Source organism: Procambarus clarkii, chromosome 27, assembly GCF_040958095.1.
Source record: "Procambarus clarkii isolate CNS0578487 chromosome 27, FALCON_Pclarkii_2.0, whole genome shotgun sequence".
Taxonomy (NCBI): Eukaryota; Metazoa; Arthropoda; class Malacostraca; order Decapoda; family Cambaridae; genus Procambarus; species Procambarus clarkii.
Genome location: NC_091176.1, coordinates 1,489,100 through 1,506,009, shown reverse-complemented (window position 1 = coordinate 1,506,009; position 16,910 = coordinate 1,489,100). Strand labels below are relative to the sequence as shown.

At 44.5% G+C, this 16,910-nt stretch overlaps 1 protein-coding gene across 3 annotated transcripts in view; it reads left to right on the top strand.

Annotated features, from left to right (window-relative positions):
- LOC123762803 (sialate:O-sulfotransferase 1-like) overlaps positions 1 to 16,910 on the top strand; it is a 70,992-nt gene that overhangs the window by 34,076 nt on the left and 20,006 nt on the right. Inside the window, exons 2-3 of one of the 3 annotated variants that reach the window (XM_069332225.1) lie at positions 13,947 to 14,020; positions 14,960 to 15,201. Coding sequence is in view for 1 of the 3 variants with exons in the window: in XM_069332224.1 (XP_069188325.1) it covers positions 13,998 to 14,001; positions 14,895 to 15,201 (311 nt within the window). In the remaining 2 variants the exon portion in view is untranslated. Of the gene's footprint in view, positions 1 to 13,946; positions 14,021 to 14,894; positions 15,202 to 16,910 lie in introns of those variants that run through there. The other 2 variants (XM_069332226.1, XM_069332224.1) reach the window with 2 other exon arrangements.

Sequence of the window (16,910 nt, the reverse complement as noted above, 5' to 3'; positions counted from 1 at the left end):
CGCAACCTTTCTACCAAAGGAGGACGAATGCATGTGAAATGTAATTTGTTCAGCGCAAATGTAAATGGTTTAAAGGCAATTGGAGGTTCGTGAACTCAGTGGATGACTCTGCTGTAACTTCGTTACCGTCAACAGGATGGGTGTGGGCTACATAATAAACTAATTAAACTAAACTCTGTCTGTGGCAGGGCGTGAGGATGCTGTCTTTGTCATTCAGGCCACTGAGAGTACTGTATAATGGAAGGAGCTGCTAGAATTACTAACTGGTCGTGCCGTTACCAACTGAACCACCGGCCATATTCATAGTTGTTAACTATATAAAAGTTAGATTTCACCCGCTCACCCTCCGGGTATCTCACCCTCCGGGTATCTCACCCTCCGGGTATCTCACCCTCCGGGTATCTCACCCTCCGGGTATCTCACCCTCCGGGTATCTCACCCTCCGGGTATCTCACCCTCCGGGTATCTCACCCTCCGGGTATCTTCCCTAACTGTTCTTCCGACCTCTGATGACTGCCAATAGTGCTCCTCAAACTTGGACATAATTCTAAATGTGTGTATACATGTTGACCAGACCACACACTAGAAGGTGAAGGGACGACGACGTTTCGGTCCATCCTGGACCATTCACAAGTCGATTGTGACTTGAAAATGGTCCAGGATGGACCGAAACGTCGTCGTTCCTTCACCTTCTAGTGTGTGGTCTGGTTAACACTTAGCCACGTTATTGTGACTCATCGCCTGCATATGTGTACACATGTTTCCATGTACTGTACATGTATGTATATGGTTTCCCACAGTGGGGAACAGGCTGCCTGTTAGGCATAACGAGGCCTCGTTAATGACGCGCCCCAGCGAGCGACCTCTCGCGGGATGAGGCGCCCATCCCACAAATCTGAGTTAGTGTAGTTCATAGTGTATTATGCACCCCATACCCATCTTGCGGGCGGTAGTGGAAAGGGTTACAGAGGCACATAATGGGCTCAGGGACTGAACCCCATAATTCATTTAGCTAAGCAAGTTACAATCTTGATGAGTTAGTTACAAAATTCAGTATATGTCGTCACGTCATAAATGGGTTCGAGATCGACCACAAGTGCAAATCTGAAAATGAACATACTGACGTTTTGGGCTGTCTGAATCATTGTCCCCATTTGATATTGGTTCACGGCGGACCGAAATGTCGTCATTTTCCAGCCCGTGAAAAATTAAATGTTCACTTTTGGGTCTTTCCAAACAAAGACCCAAAAGTGATTCCATGCACCCGCCAAACCCGCTGTTTATGAATGAAAAACTGTTTACACACGACTCACAATCGTTGACGTTCGAACACTTCCGGAACAAGTGCTTCACAGACGACTTTTGTTCGAACCACAACGCTATAAATGCTTCACCCACGTACTACAAATACAAATAATCGCCAACAGAACCTAAACACCTAACCTAACCTATGCCTATATATGCACAATATGCTAATATATGTTAATATTAATTTATATTTTAGAAAATTCCTGTTTTGAATGAACAGCATGTTAAAATTTATGAATGCGTCTGTGGGGTCGACCGCTGGATGGAATGGATGGAGTCGAGGACGGATTGCATTTTTCCATTTTCAGATTTGTGGGATGGGCGTCTAATGTTCACCCGTGTTATTGCGACTCATCATATGCATATGGATCCCCAGGATGCAACCAACAACAGTTGCCTAGCTCTTGGGTACTTACTGCTTGGTGGACAGAGGCATCAGGTGAACGGAGCTTGCCTGAACGCTTCTATCGTGCCTCTGTAATTAAACCCGGGATCTTTTTGCTGTCGTACCTAATAGCTTGAACAGCACCACTTGGGCTAGTATGCAAGGTCGAATTCACCTAACAGGCTGAGTGATTTTCGTTATTTTCAAATATTTCCAAAATGGTTTATTCCCATTAATATTATTATATTAAGAATATAATCTTATATTAAGAACGATTTAAATCGTTTAAAACGGTTAAAACCATTTATCATCGGTTCTCCTGCTTAAGTCGCCTAGCAGTGGAGACACCAGGGAGGACTCTCCAGTATTTTGGAAAGTTTTACATTAGAAATTCGGGGAATTTCAGTTCATCGGTTGACACATTGACTTCCATAGTGCCTTGGCTCCATTTTGAACCTCACGTATCTTCTCCCGGTACGAACTCAGGTCAAATCGTGGCTGAGTGTTGGCGAGTAGCAAACGCCACCAACCGTGTTGAGGCTATAGCAGGTAGCTGTAGCCTCACACTGCCCGCGCTGCCTTGGGAAGCGGCCCACCACTCATCTTCCACAACACAGTACATCAGCTCCAGAAATGAATGGGGTGGTATGTTTGTTCTGTTGTTGTTGTTTTAGATTTACCTACTCAGAACGGAATGTCCATGTAGCACGGGCTATGGTGAGCCCGTAATTGAGTTCGGTTATTCTATTCGCGATACCTTGTTACTCTGATATTTGGGTCAAAGTTTTAAATGGAGGTGGGGTTTCCTCCTTTTCCCTGTTTCTTTTTCGCTTCAATTTAAGTCGTGTTTTAATAACATTATCTTGGTGGCGGATGTAGGTGCAGAATGCTCACTAGTGAGTCCCATTCCTCAACGGCTTTTCTAATCATTGTAGTCGCGGTGGAATGTGCATGTAATGCAGCTGCTGTCGTTGGATTAATGTTGAGTTTGATGCACAGGGCTTCAGTAGCTTCACATTCCAGTAAGTAGTGCAATAGTGGCGCCTCTGCTTCTGTTCCACAGATATGACACTCTTTAACTATCGGGTTCATTACCTCCCAGCAGCACTTGTAACCAAGTCTGAGTCTGTGTATGGCTACTGCAATGTCTCTGGATATCTTTTTGCCAGTCTTGAAAGAGTAGTACCCAGTAGCTTGTTCGTACCATATCGCAGTGGATCTTCCTTCCGCTACTTTGGCTCTGTGGCGACTTTTGATAGTTGGAAGTATTTTCTTCTTGATTTGCTCCTTAATCTGTGAAAAACTTGGTATTTGAACCTATACAACAGGAAGAGCAGTGGCAGTTTTTTGCTAGTGAGTCTGCCTTTTCATTACCATCTATGCCAATGTGACTTGGTATCCAATTTAGGGTGATTGACAGCGCTACATTATGGGCTTCTTTTCTTATATGTTGGTTTTCTGTGAGGAGTTTATATCTCTGTCAGCACAGAGATACAATCTCTGTGCTGACTGGATAACAATGCCTGGAGCGAAGATTTAGAGTCGGTATGAATGATGACATCATGTAAATTATTCTCAATTGTATAGTTTATTGCCTCCTTCAGGGCATATAATTCTGTTTGCAATGTTGAGCACCCACTATTAATGTTCCAGTAAGCTTCATGGTTGGTAGTGTAAACTGCTGCTCCAGCAGAACCTTTTTCTTGATCAACTGATCCATCTGTGAAGATGTGAGTCGTTGTAGGTCTTGAAATGGTTTCCATTTGTCGTTCTATGACTGCCTTGAGCTTCTACGAGTCACATCCTGATTTTTTAACTGGTAATCCTTCAATGATTATCTTTGGACTCGATTCTTCCCATGGAGGAGGCTGCCGAAAGTGTTGATATGGTCTAGCTTCCCCTTTGTTTTTAATGGTCCATTTCAAGTCCACTTTTTCTAGAATCTTTACTAGATTATCCGTCCATGCACTTGTTCTATATATTGAAGGTTTCAATATATGTTTGTGGAGGCCGGCCTGGTAATATGTGAGTGCCTTGTGTTGTAGTGGTGATTTACATCTCTGTACCTGACTCACGTCAGGGGTCCGTCTGCATTGTTCTACTCAGCACCTGGACAGGTGAAACAGGACGTGCAGGCACGTGAGATTCACCTAATTGTGCATCTTATCAGTCAAGGGGAAGGGCTTGACTGTTTGTGCAGACATAAACTGTGTATGAGAACACATTCACCTTGTGTATGTAAATTTAAGATGGGTAATAACCGCCAGGTGATTTAATTGCCATTACAGTGTCCACATGTGATACCATTTCAGGAGCAGTCCAGTTCCGGCAGTGATTTACGGACGTGTAATCTGTGACTGTAATACTGGAAGATTTCCCTGTAGTGATTATTGTGGGGTTTTGCCTGTGAAATTTATACAAGTTTGTTACGTGCTTTTGGTTGGTGGATATTATTATATATAATGTTGTTAGCTGAGGATGTTGTTCATTGCAGCGGGGCTGCAAGTTGTTGTAGGCAGTGATATTTTACGACACACACACACACACGCACACACGCGCACACGCACACACGCACACACACACACACACACACACACACACACACACACACACACACACACACACACACACACACACACACACACACACACACACACACAGTGTCGGAAAGAAATTATGAGAACGATATTGCAGTCAAAGCGAAAAAGCAACCAAAATTACTACATAGCCATATAAGAAGGAAGATGTCGGTAAATGACCAAATGACAAGACTGAGGAAAACAGAAGGGGCATATACAGAAAGCGACAAGGAAATCTGCGAGGTACTGAATGCAAAATTCCATGGAGTGTTCACAACCGAGCCTGAGCAGCTCCCATTGTTAGAAGAGATTACCCAAGATGAAAGACTATCGGATATAGAGGTGACAGCAGAGGATGTAATGAAACAGTTGACAACACTGGATGCAAATAAAGCTGTTGGACCAGACAAAGTATCACCGTGGATACTCAAAGAGGCAGCGCAGGCTCTCAGCGTGCCTCTGGCAATGATCTTTAATGAGTCACTTATGTCGGGAGAATTGCCCAGTTGCTGGAAGGAGGCAAATGTCGTACCGATTTTCAAAAAGGGTGATAGGGAGGAGGCACTTAACTACAGACCCGTATCACTGACAAGCATCCCCTGCAAAATACTTGAAAGAATAATTAGGCTAAGACTTGTTGAGCACCTGGAGAGCATTGGGTTTGTAAACAAGCACCAACATGGGTTCTGGACAGGGAAATCATGCCTAACAAACCTTTTAGAATTCTATGATAAAGTAACAAGGATAAGGCAGGACAGAGAAGGCTGGGCAGACTGCATATTTCTTGACTGCCAAAAGGCCTTTGATACGGTACCGCACATGAGACTGCTATACAAACTTGAGAGGCAGGCAGGAGTAAGCAGAAAGGCCCTAGTATGGGTGAAGAACTACCTAACAGGAAGGAGCCAGAGGGTAATGGTAAGGGGCGAAAAGTCGGACTGGCGAACAGTAACAAGTGGAGTACCTCAAGGATCGGTGCTGGGACCAATCCTCTTTCTAATTTACGTAAATGATATGTTTACAGGAGTGGAATCATACATGTCAATGTTTGCAGATGACGCAAAATTAATGAGAAGAGTTGTGACAGACGAGGATTGTAGGATCCTCCAAGAGGACTTAAACAGGCTGCAGAGATGGTCAGGGAAATGGCTACTGGAGTTTAACACCAGTAAATGTAAAGTTATGGAAATGGGATCAGGTGACAGGAGACCAAAGGGACAGTACACAATGAAGGGGAACAGCCTACCTGTAACGATTCGAGAAAGAGACCTGGGAGTGGATGTGACACCTAATCTAACTCCTGAGGCACATATAAATAGGATAACGACAGCAGCGTACTCTACACTGGCGAAAATTAGAACTTCATTCAGAAACCTAAATGAGGAAGCTTTTAGGGCGCTTTACACTGCCTACGTGAGACCCGTCTTAGAGTATGCCGCGCCATCATGGAGCCCCCACCTGAAGAAACACATAAAGAAACTGGAGAAGGTTCAGAGGTTTGCGACGAGGCTTGTCCCAGAGCTACGAGGGATGGGATATGAAGAGCGGCTGAAGGAACTGAACCTTACGACACTAGAGAAAAGAAGGGAGAGAGGAGATATGATAGGGACATATAAAATACTCAGGGGAATTGACAAAGTGGAAATAGATGAAATGTTCACACGTAATAATAACAGAACGAGGGGACATGGGTGGAAACTGGAAACTCAGATGAGTCACAGAGATGTTAGGAAGTTTTCTTTTAGCGTGAGAGTAGTAGAAAAATGGAATGCACTTGGGGAACAGGTTGTGGAAGCAAATACTATTCATACTTTTAAAACTAGGTATGATAGGGAAATGGGACAGGAGTCATTGCTGTAAACAACCGATAGCTAGAAAGGCGGGATCCAAGAGTCAATGCTCGATCCTGCAAGCACATATAGGTGAGTACACACACACACACACACACACACACGCACCTACACGTACACGTATGTACGTACGACACAACACTGCGTGTTATGACGTGTGTGTCGTGGGTTCACTTGTCTGTAAGACGAGGACTTGGTGTCAATCTTTGGTTGTCTAATTAAGAATTCAGTGAACTTTAATTAAGAAGGAAAGTTAATATCACCAATGGAACACCCATTGCTTGATGAGTGATACTGTCGTCTTCAGACGGTAGTGAGTTTAACGTAATACGTTCGGGTTCAATTATCTTCCCGTAGGACAGCTAATTGGTCGCTCAAGTTAATTAGGGGTAATTGTCATCGTCTGGTGAAGTCAGAGAGTGGTGTGGGACTGCCGGGAGGGCGGCAGTGTGTGCATTAACGTACACATCTGTTAATAAGTATAGTTCAGTAGGACAGGTAATTGTTCACATTAATTAGGATAATTAACTCCTTTCAGAGTTTGATTGGCTCACGAGAGGGCGACTGTTAATGTATTAGCGTAGTACAGTCAGTATTGATTATTGTATTGATATATTGTTTCAAGCGCGGGTTGGACAAGTATATGAGTGGGATTGGGTGGTTATAAATAGGAGCTGCCTCGTATGGGCCAACAGGCCTTCTGCAGTTACCTTTGTTCTTATGTTCTTATTATCAGTCAGTTGGAGAGGTAATTAATTATGGCGGGTAATTAACGACTGGCTTTGATTGGATTGACTCTCAGGAGGGTGACGTTATTGACAGTAACGTAGACGTCGTTATTAATTATCAGTCCGTGGGACAGTTAATTAATAATTCTAGTTAATTATGGGGTAATTAGCACCCCAGAGTTAATTTCTCATTGTTTTGATGTGGGAATTGTTGAGCCAGTGTTGAGTGCAATGTATTCATGTGAAAATTAATTATCATTCATGGGATAGTAAATAATTGCTCGGGGTAATCAAGGGTAATTACTGTCCTCAAAGCATATTGACATAGACTTGGGGTGTGAGCTATCGTGTGGGTGATAGCCTGCGATAACGTAACTCATTCTGGAATTAATTGGCCGTCCGGTTTACAGTAATTAAGGTAATTACTCACTGAATGCTAGATGGGTCAAGTGCCTATGTAATTAATCAAATCAAAGTCAAATGTTTATCCAGGTAAAAGTACATGCACAGAAGACGAGCTGCAAACATAATTATGAGTTAACGAGTGATAATAGCGACAGTGTGTTGTCTGTGAGACAACATTGTCACTAACCTAAATTACCTGATTTTTTTTTTTTTTTTTTTTTTTTTTTTTTTTTTTTTTTTTTTTTTTTTTTTGCAGGGATGGTCCTGCGCGGGCCCTAAGCCTCTGGCTGGCCCACTGGGCGGGCCCTAAGCCTCTGGCTGGCCCACTGGGCGGGCCCTAAGCCTCTGGCTGGCCCACTGGGCGGGCCCTAAGCCTCTGGCTGGCCCACTGGGCGGGCCCTAAGCCTCTGGCTGGCCCACTAAGTGTTGCTTGTTTCTGTTTTACTTGGGCAGAGTATGAGTATTTATGACTCGTATGGTCGCTTCAGTAAGATTTTGTCATATGTGTTTAACAACTTCTTCTGCTCTGTTGAATCTAAGTTGAAATTTTAATGATTTTGTAACTGTGCACTGTGTTAGATAATGTTCCAGTGGTCTGTTGTGGCTGTAATTGTACACTGTGTTAGATAATGTTCCAGTGGTCTGTTGTGGCTGTAACTGTGCACTGTGTTAGATAATGTTCCAGTGGTCTGTCGGGCATTTCTCCACCGTGCTGACATTTCCTCTCATCTTCCGGAACCTGTAAGCCTATTTCCCATGCACATGGGTATCCAAGCCTGATGCGATGTAAGTGTACTTCTGTTGCTCTACTGCTCCCTTTAATCAAACTAAGTGGTTCGTAGTTGGTTGAATTCTTGTACCAACCCGCAGATCCTGATGTTGCAACTGCTGTGTTGTGGTCACTGTACATCTTTTGCATTGCTTTGTTTCTAATTACTTTCTTAATCTGTGATACTCTGTTGTATGTAAATGTCTACATTTTTTCTCTTAGTTGCAAGTTTTGCAGCTGACTGTTGTTGATAGTCAATTAACGTAATTGTCCTTGTGTTCATTAGTGTAACTAATTTGCCAATTGTTTGATATCGTCCAGGAGACGAAGTGTTGATGTAAGAACTTGATAGTGGGGGTTCCTGGAGGTGCCACCACCTAGTCGCTGAGATCTGACTGCAGTGGGGCTGTAGGAGTTTGTTTTAAGTTGTAACCATTATTTCACAGAGGGCTACGAGTAATTTCTTTTGATTGCATTGTTCCGTCCTCTGTGAACACTCCGTATTGTTCAGTTTAGTTCATTTATTCAGCCGGAAGCGACCACAGGTAAAGGATCCTGTGGTTATATTTGAGAGCGGCATTAGACAGGAGTCGGTGCTACACTTGGCTCTTGAACAGCTGTCTTTACTGTGTCACGGGAAGGACTTAACATAATGTCATTGTTATCACTGTTGTTGTAGTAGTTCTAGTGCTTGTTGAATAAATTGTTCTGTTAAATGAAAACTGTCTTTGTATTACAGCCTACAACATTGCTGATTGACATGTTCTGTCACGGTATCTGTGAATTGTTATAATTGAAGGTCTGCTTCTGGATTCAAACCATATTCATGGTGCCACACATCAAACTCAATATTTGGTGTGAGAACTCGTGAGTTACCCTTACCAGTGACATGTCACTACAGGAACTCCACGACCTACTGGTAGAGATTTCGACCTCATTGAAGTCCCGGCAGTTGTTCCCGCCTTTTCTATGGTGTCTGGTTACAAGGGCAAGCTGCTGGCAACGCTTAACATGATGGCTAAGCAGTCCTTTCTCCTGGAGGCAACTCTTCCCAAGAGTAAAGTAAAAACAGAAAAAAACTCTCACAGCTGACACGCCTGTCTCTCTTAGTCAGAAACATAAGCCTGGCTCCTTTCCTTCTTTCTCCCCGATAGGTAAGAAGGCATCGCTTTCTTCCCCACCCTCCACCTCCGATTTTATGACTGCATCTCCCTCCTATTTCGGTGATTGGGCCTCCTGTCTCAGCTATAGCGGTTTCTTTAGCCCTTAATTCTCTCTCGGTTGCTGCCCTTGTGGAGATGCGCTCCCCTGTTTCTGACCCCCCCTCCCCCCTGCTTTCCTTGACCGCCCCTATCCATTGCCCCCCTCCTGCTCCGGACCCTGTCCGCTCCCTTAACTCCATCGTCCTTGCTAAATTTACCCAGGCCCCCTAACTCTGATTTCACTGATCCTGGTCTTGATCTTCTTTAGTATGCTGTGTTCTTCTTTGTCTTTGTTTCTTCATTGTTCTCTGTTGATGTTCTCTCCCTTTATTCCGACTTTTACCCAGTTATTCATTCCTCCGTCCTTGCCCGGGTTGACCAGGGTTGTTGGTCTTCTGTTGCTGGTGACAAACTGCGTGCTCTTAAGAGTAGTGTCCCCCCCCCCCATGGCCTTCCTTCCTACCAACGTAACCGTGCGGTGGGAAACGACTCTGGCAAGGTTGCGTATTGGTCATACCTGTTTAATTCACGGTCATTTACTGGAGCACCGCCCAGCTCCTTATTGTCCAACCTACATTGTCCCTCTTACGGCCGTGCATGTCCTTGTTGAATGTCCTGACTTCCAGGACGAGCGTGTGTCTTGCTTTCCCATCATCCCTCGCGGCCACTTGTCTCTCGATAGAATTCTTGGTGAATTGGATACCTTTGATATCATTCGCCGTATGCGTTTTTGTTCTCATATTGACGTCCTTAGTGATATTTAGCACCATATGATTATTCCGCACATGTGATGGTGCTATATAGCCTTCCCAGTTTGGCGCCTTCTTTTGATACTAACTTGCAGTCTGGAACACCACAAACACACAAGGGTGTATCGTCAGACTGTTGTTGGTGTACTGTCGAAATAACTGGTCTGGAATGAAGGTTTAAGTGTGAGAACTGTGTGTTGTGGTACTATTGTTCATGTCTGCGACCAGGGTGGGTGCCACAGTGGTAGAGTCAGTCACTACGTTGTCACTACAGGTACTGGGTTGTCATCGTCAACAGTCAGGCGGGCTTATTTTATGTGATAGAGATGTTCATTTGCATGTTCACCTGTAGCTAGGTTTTCAAGTTTGAACAAGTTACCTGTGATATGCTCAAGAACTCTGTAAGGTCCAAGAAACTTCTCAGTCAGCTTGTACATGGGACCATCTCTTCGCTGGTTGAGGATCATTACTAAAGATCCAGGTCCTATTTTCGTAGGTTTAGCATGAGCGTTTTGTAACGGTGAAATAGTCAGTAGCTTTAGATAGGTGTTTCTTGACTCTGGAACACCAATTGAGTGGCTCATTGTTTTACTTTAATGTAATCATAATTATTTTTTTATTTTTTTTTTTTTTTTTTTTTTTTTTAGATATATACAAGAGTTGTTACATTCTTGTAGAGCCACTAGTACGCGTAGCGTTTCGGGCAAGTCCTTAATCCTATGGTCCCTGGAATACGATCCCCTGCCGCGAAGACTCGTTGTTACAACCAAGTACACATTTTACTGTTGAGTTAAACAGAGGCTACAGTTAAGGATTTGCGCCCAGTAAATCCTCCCCGGCCAGGATACGAACCCATCACAAAGCGCTCGCGGAACGCCAGGCGAGTGTCTTACCACTACACCACGGAGACTGGTAATTGTAAAGTGGCACAGGAGGCGGGGATATGAGAGCGTTAGGAAATCTCATATCCGTCCCAATAATCACAAAGTGAGGTGTGTCTCCTATTGAGGAATTGACGGAGGAGTTTATCGAGCTTTGGACAATTGGCATCAGTTCATCCCATTGTGACTGTCCTGATTGACTGTTATTGTGAGTGCGGCAAGGACTTTCATATTTGTTCTTACAGCAAGACCATTGCTAGCCTGTTGATAAGGCATTATATTCAACTTTTTGATGTACAGTTTAGCCAGTTGTTCCAGAACAGCATTGTTGAATTCTGGGCCGTTGTCAGTAATTATATCCCTAGGTTGCCCATACCTGCAAATTATGTTATGATGTTCACTAGCTATTGTTTCTGCAGTTTTATTTGGAATCGAAACCAGTTCAGAATATCTAGAAAAGTTATGTCATAACCAGATGTTTATTGGGGCTTGTTGTTGTGCCATTTCCACATCTTGCAAGTCTAATGAAGGGTATTCAACTTGGACAGGAGCGACGTAGCGGGAGAGGGGCATCGGCAACTACATTACTTCTGCCAGGTAAATAGCCGAACGTGGGGTAGGAACTCTTGTATTGTGAGCGACCAACGGGCAAATTTGCCTATTGGGTTATTTTCTTTGAACAAGGGGATAATGGCTTGGTGGTCCGTCAGTACATAGATAGGGTAGTCCTAGATGATGAGTCTGAAATGTCTGAGAGCCCACACTACAGCTAAAGCTTCACATTCTGTTGTTGAGTAATTCTTTTCTGCTGACGCTAGTGGTATCGCCATAGGTGGTTGTTTAATGCAGCGTGATTCGGAGAACCTTCCTCACCCTGTGGCGTATTTCAGTAGGAAAGTGAAGGGACCTGAGGTTAGGTACTCAGCAACAGACAAGGAAGCGCTTGCGGTGGTTGAAAGTGTTCGTTATTTTGAGCCTTACCTATTCCAACGTAATTTTGTTATTTTCACAGAGCTCTCGCATACATATTTAAAAAGAAAACGGTGTCCCCGGATGTCCCGTTGGTCTCACGAACTGTCAGCTCACTCTTTTCAAATCCTTTATAAGTCAAGACTATCAGGATTATTCACAAACAGGAACAAGCTGACTAGGGTGTAGCCAGAAAATATTTCAATTAATTCTAGCTGAATCTGAGGTCACAGGCTGACCTCACCAGGACGTTCCCAGGGTGAGTCATGGGTGTACTTTCTCTGGGCGTTACAGCGTGTCTCATCATGGGCACATTACTGCATTAGCTATTTGGTTAGTACTGTTACAGTACTGTTAGCCAAGATCATTCACTGGCTAACAGCTTTGGCACTCTTAGAACGCAAGCGAAACCGAAGGGGCCGCTGTTCAAGCGAGGCCTAAGTGATCTGAGATGACATCGGTGGTTCATAAGTTACTGAAGATTTATATTGTGTGCATAGTAGTCTACAGTTTATTCTACTAAGCCAATAACAAAGGGTACTTAACTAGAGCTGAGGGCCGCTGGTACTGCAATCAATTCAACACAGTATGATCAGTATCGTTGGCGTCAGGCCAGGCAAGAGGTGATGAGGCATGGTGAGTCACGTCGAGTCGCGGTGAGTCTGGTGCGAGTGTTTTCTGGGTGAGGCAGGCACGGGCGCACACGGCACACCCAGGGTGGCGAGTCACAGGCAGGAGGGCGGGGAGTAGGCCGGGCGCGAGGCATGAGGCTTGGTGTGCTAGTACATGTGGTACAGGGAACATACACATTGTATTGTCACTGATATCAGTGATGTCACTCACTACAATGTCACCTGAGTCACTAGCAGTCACACATGGCAAGTGGTTCTCCTGCAGGCAGCTGTACTATAGCTGCTGTGAAGCAGTTGTACCAAGGCTACTGGGCTGGGAGCTGGAATTCGTCAGCTGATCCCACCGCTGCCACCAATATTAAGAGTTGTGCTGAGTGGTTGTAGCTTTCTTGTAGTGGGAACAGGAAACAGTACAAACATCTGTGGCTTTCTCTTCTTTATTATAAAATATATAAGTATCTACTGGACCATGTACTAGCTATTATGAATACCTGTGCAGGGCGAGGGCTGATGCTGATCTGCCCATGGAGTGTGATACCTGGTTGATACCTGCTTGATGGGGTTCTGGGAGTTCTTCTACTCCCCAAGCCCGTCCCGAGGCCAGGCTTGACTTGTGAGAGTTTGGTCCACCAGGCTGTTGCTTGGAGCGACCAGCAGGCCCACATACCCACCACAGTCCCGGTTGGTCCGGCACTCCTTGAAGGAAACAATCTAGTGTCCTCTTGAAGATGTCCACGGTTGTTCCTGTAATATTTCTGATGCTCGCTGGGAGGATGTTGAACAACCACGGACCTCTGATGTTTATACATTGTTCTCTGATTGTGCCCAGTGGCACCTCTGCTCCTCTTCAGACCTCTCTTCAGTGTGGTCCTTGGCTGCACCTGGGATGTGTATACAACGAGCACCTTGTTCTGAGAGGTGTTGAGTTGGCATAGCAAGATGGCACCCACCATACCAAGGCATCCAACATAGGTGAGGTTAAGTTAGGGAGGTTATAGTAGGGAGGTTAGGTTAAGGTAAGAAGGTTAGGTTATTCATAATGCAGCCCGTCCTCCTTAGGTTTCCCAACGTCAAGAAAACGGTCAATTTAATGTGTGTGCTCCTAACCTTCCAGAGAACCACCAACAGAAAACGTTTCAGTAGTGTCAATTTTGCGAGCCACTTCCATTTTTTAGTGCAACAATTTTTGACGTTATGTTACGCATACGATCGAAACACGACGTCCTTGAGCACAGGTTGTGGCAGACCAGTGCAGCCCCACCGACCTACGGCGTGTTCTCCGCCGTAGGTCGGAGGACAATAATTCAAAACACAAAGAAAAAATCATCATTAAGACAAGTCCTACTGTACAACCTTACTATTTTCACACCAAATAAATTTATATATTCTGTACAGGTTTCTTTAATTTGGAGGGTTTATTTATGAGGCAAGAGTTGCATGTAAATTTACACAATGTTACAGTAATGCTAAACAGTATTAATATTTACAGGTTTATGTTGAAGAAGTTTGGAGGCGCTGTATGAAGTGGTGGACGTGATGGATGGGTAACTCAACCATCTTAATGTGTGTGGCTCTCTCACCTCTATACAAGTCTCATTCTACACAATAGCATCCTATTCTTCAAGCATACTCACCCTAGATACAAAAACCTTCATGGTTTTCAACCATCCTCACCCAACCCCAGACACAAGAATATCCAGTTTATTTTTTTAGAAAAGTTGGGAATGCAAGTAGCCGACAACATACTTCTCTGAACAGGCTAGAAACTTCCCCTTCTCATAGCTCATGGGAAGCCTTACCCCTCGATTTTCCTTGGAACACGACCCGTCAATCAATTTACAACAAGGTTCTCAATTGCTACTGGGTGAACAGGAGCGAATAGTTAAAGATCGGTGCCCCTGGCCAGGGCTTGAACCCAGTCCAAATCGCTGACGAGGCTGCTTCATTCATCCTCACCTCATAGACAAGAATATTATGTTTAAACTTGCGCAGGAATACCCTGTTTTGTAAGTACCTAAGTCCAAGAATTCAAACCCATCCTAATGGCCAGGTTCGATTCCCGGCGGAGGCGGAAACAAATGGGCAGCGTTTCTTTCACTGTGATCACCTAGCAGTATATAGGTACTTGGAAGTTAGACAGCTGCTACGGGCTCCTTCCTGGGTATGTGTGTGTGTGTGCTAGAGAGAAATAAATGTAGTGGAAAAAATAGAGGTAAAATAGATTGGTAAGAAAGGTGGGGTCCAAGAGCTAATAGCTCGATTCTGCAGACACAGATAGTAAATATACACATTTCTCTCTCTCACTCTCACTCTCACTCTCACTCTCTCACTCTTACTCTGAGATGTCAGCCGTACGGGGCCTCACAAGACCTTCTCGAAAACTCGGAACGTTTGTCTTCGTGTGCGTATTGACGGGGATGACCTTCTGGTCTTACAGTGTGCCCCTCTCTGAGTCCTCTCCAGCCCGACCCTTCCCAGCACTCCTGCGCCTGCCTCTCGCAGCACCTGTGGGCGGGCCTGGTGAGCGGGAGGCCAGGCGACGCAGAGGGCGCTCACCACACTGCTAGTCCCACCACCGTCCACAACAATACCAGCACTAAAAGCATTACCACAGTAACGAAGTACAACGAAAGAGGTAACCAATTGAGAGTGAAGACAAGCACGAGTACGAGCCGAGGCGAGGTGAGCGTGAGGACGAGTAGCCAGTGTGTCAACACCACCAGGCTCGCCCACCACCCTCACAGGTCAGTCCCGCCGCCGCCTCCGCCCCGCGGGGCTCACTATATACCTCTCCTCTTTATAACATCAATTTGTTCTCATTAAAACCAAATTATCTCATTATAATAATAATACACAGATAAATCGCATTATCGTGATATATCAATGAGAAAATCCACAGGAGCCGTGATGAGGGTTGGGAATTATGTGGCGGGTGTTCCCAGGCGCGCCATAGTCTTGGCCCATTGTGGACTTGTTCGTTTGATGTATCACGTTATTGTAATTTCTGTGTGTATTATTGTTATTGTTATTGTAATTATTATTGTTATTGTTATTATTGGTATTGTTATTATTGGTATTGTTGTTGTTATTATTATTATTATTATTATTATTATTATTATTATTATTATTATTAATCACACACACAAGTTAGATGCATTCATAATCTGGTATGTTACTAATTATATAATAATGTAAGGATTGATTTATAATAATTTAAGGATTAACATATGCAAAGTCCTTAGCAACGATTTTTTTTGTGGGGGACAAAGCAGAAGGGAAGTGTGTCCATAGAGAGTGATAGTCGTGTTGGTGACCCAGTGACCAAATGTTCGGGGTGTAGATGTTACCATTATTGTTGACTGTTAGTTGCCTGAGGTTGTCACACGGCCGCCGCCCTCACTACCTCATGACTCCTCCCCTCACTCTCACCCCGAGGAACGCACAGAATGTGTTGAGCTGCCCCATGATGCTCACCTAATTGTGCTTGCGGGGGTTGAGCTCTGGCTCTTTGGTCCCGCCTCTCAACCTGTGTGAGGCGGCTGGTGTAGGTGCTCAGTGACCTAGACAACCTCTCTCAATGCTCACCGTGCTGGACCGCCAGCTTCAATATATAAGAGCTGGGAACCCACTTGCCGAGACACACAGACATCACGAGACGGGAGTATTACGTCACATTTTGTACGTTGTGGTCACCAACGTACAAATTAGAAAGTATTATGAAAAGTAGCGGCTCACAAAAGTCCAGGTTTTCTATCCATCGGTACGTTAGGTTAGGTAGGTTGCTTGGGTACCTGCATTTGTAGTTAGGGTAGGACTTTGTTCACAGAGAAATCACAGTAATGTGATATATCAAATGAACAAATCAACAAGAACCGTGATAAGGGTCTTGGGGATTTGTTCATTAGGACTTTGTGTTTTGTAGGCTGTGTCGGAGCAAGAGAACGGCCGGGTGACTTGAACACAGCACCCATGGTGTAGCCGTGAGCAGCGAGCACCGCAACACCCACAACACTTGGGATAATTGTGTTCTAACAAACACGACTAAGATGAGCACCATAGAATACTGTCAACAGCAACTCAACAAATGCCATAATTAAGAAATACACTTCAGTTAGAAAGACACATCTACGAGGATATAAACACAATGAAAGCCAATATAAACCTAAAGAAATTGAAGAAATTATATATTCAAATATGAACAAGAATTCGATACTGATACCCTGGTCTTTGCTGCCCCACCTCGCCCTCTCCACAACAGAGGTCAGGCTCTGAACACAGCGGGCGGAAGCTAACGGGTGTCTCTATCTTATCGCTTCTTAGCTTCTTCCTTCCCCTCTCATCTGCTACCCGGCCAGTTCCGCCTCCCAGGAGTGGGTCGCTAGAACGTGAGAGTGTCCGAGGTGCGTATCCTTTCCGCTAGCCAAGTTGACTTCTATCTGCCGTGTTGTTTGTG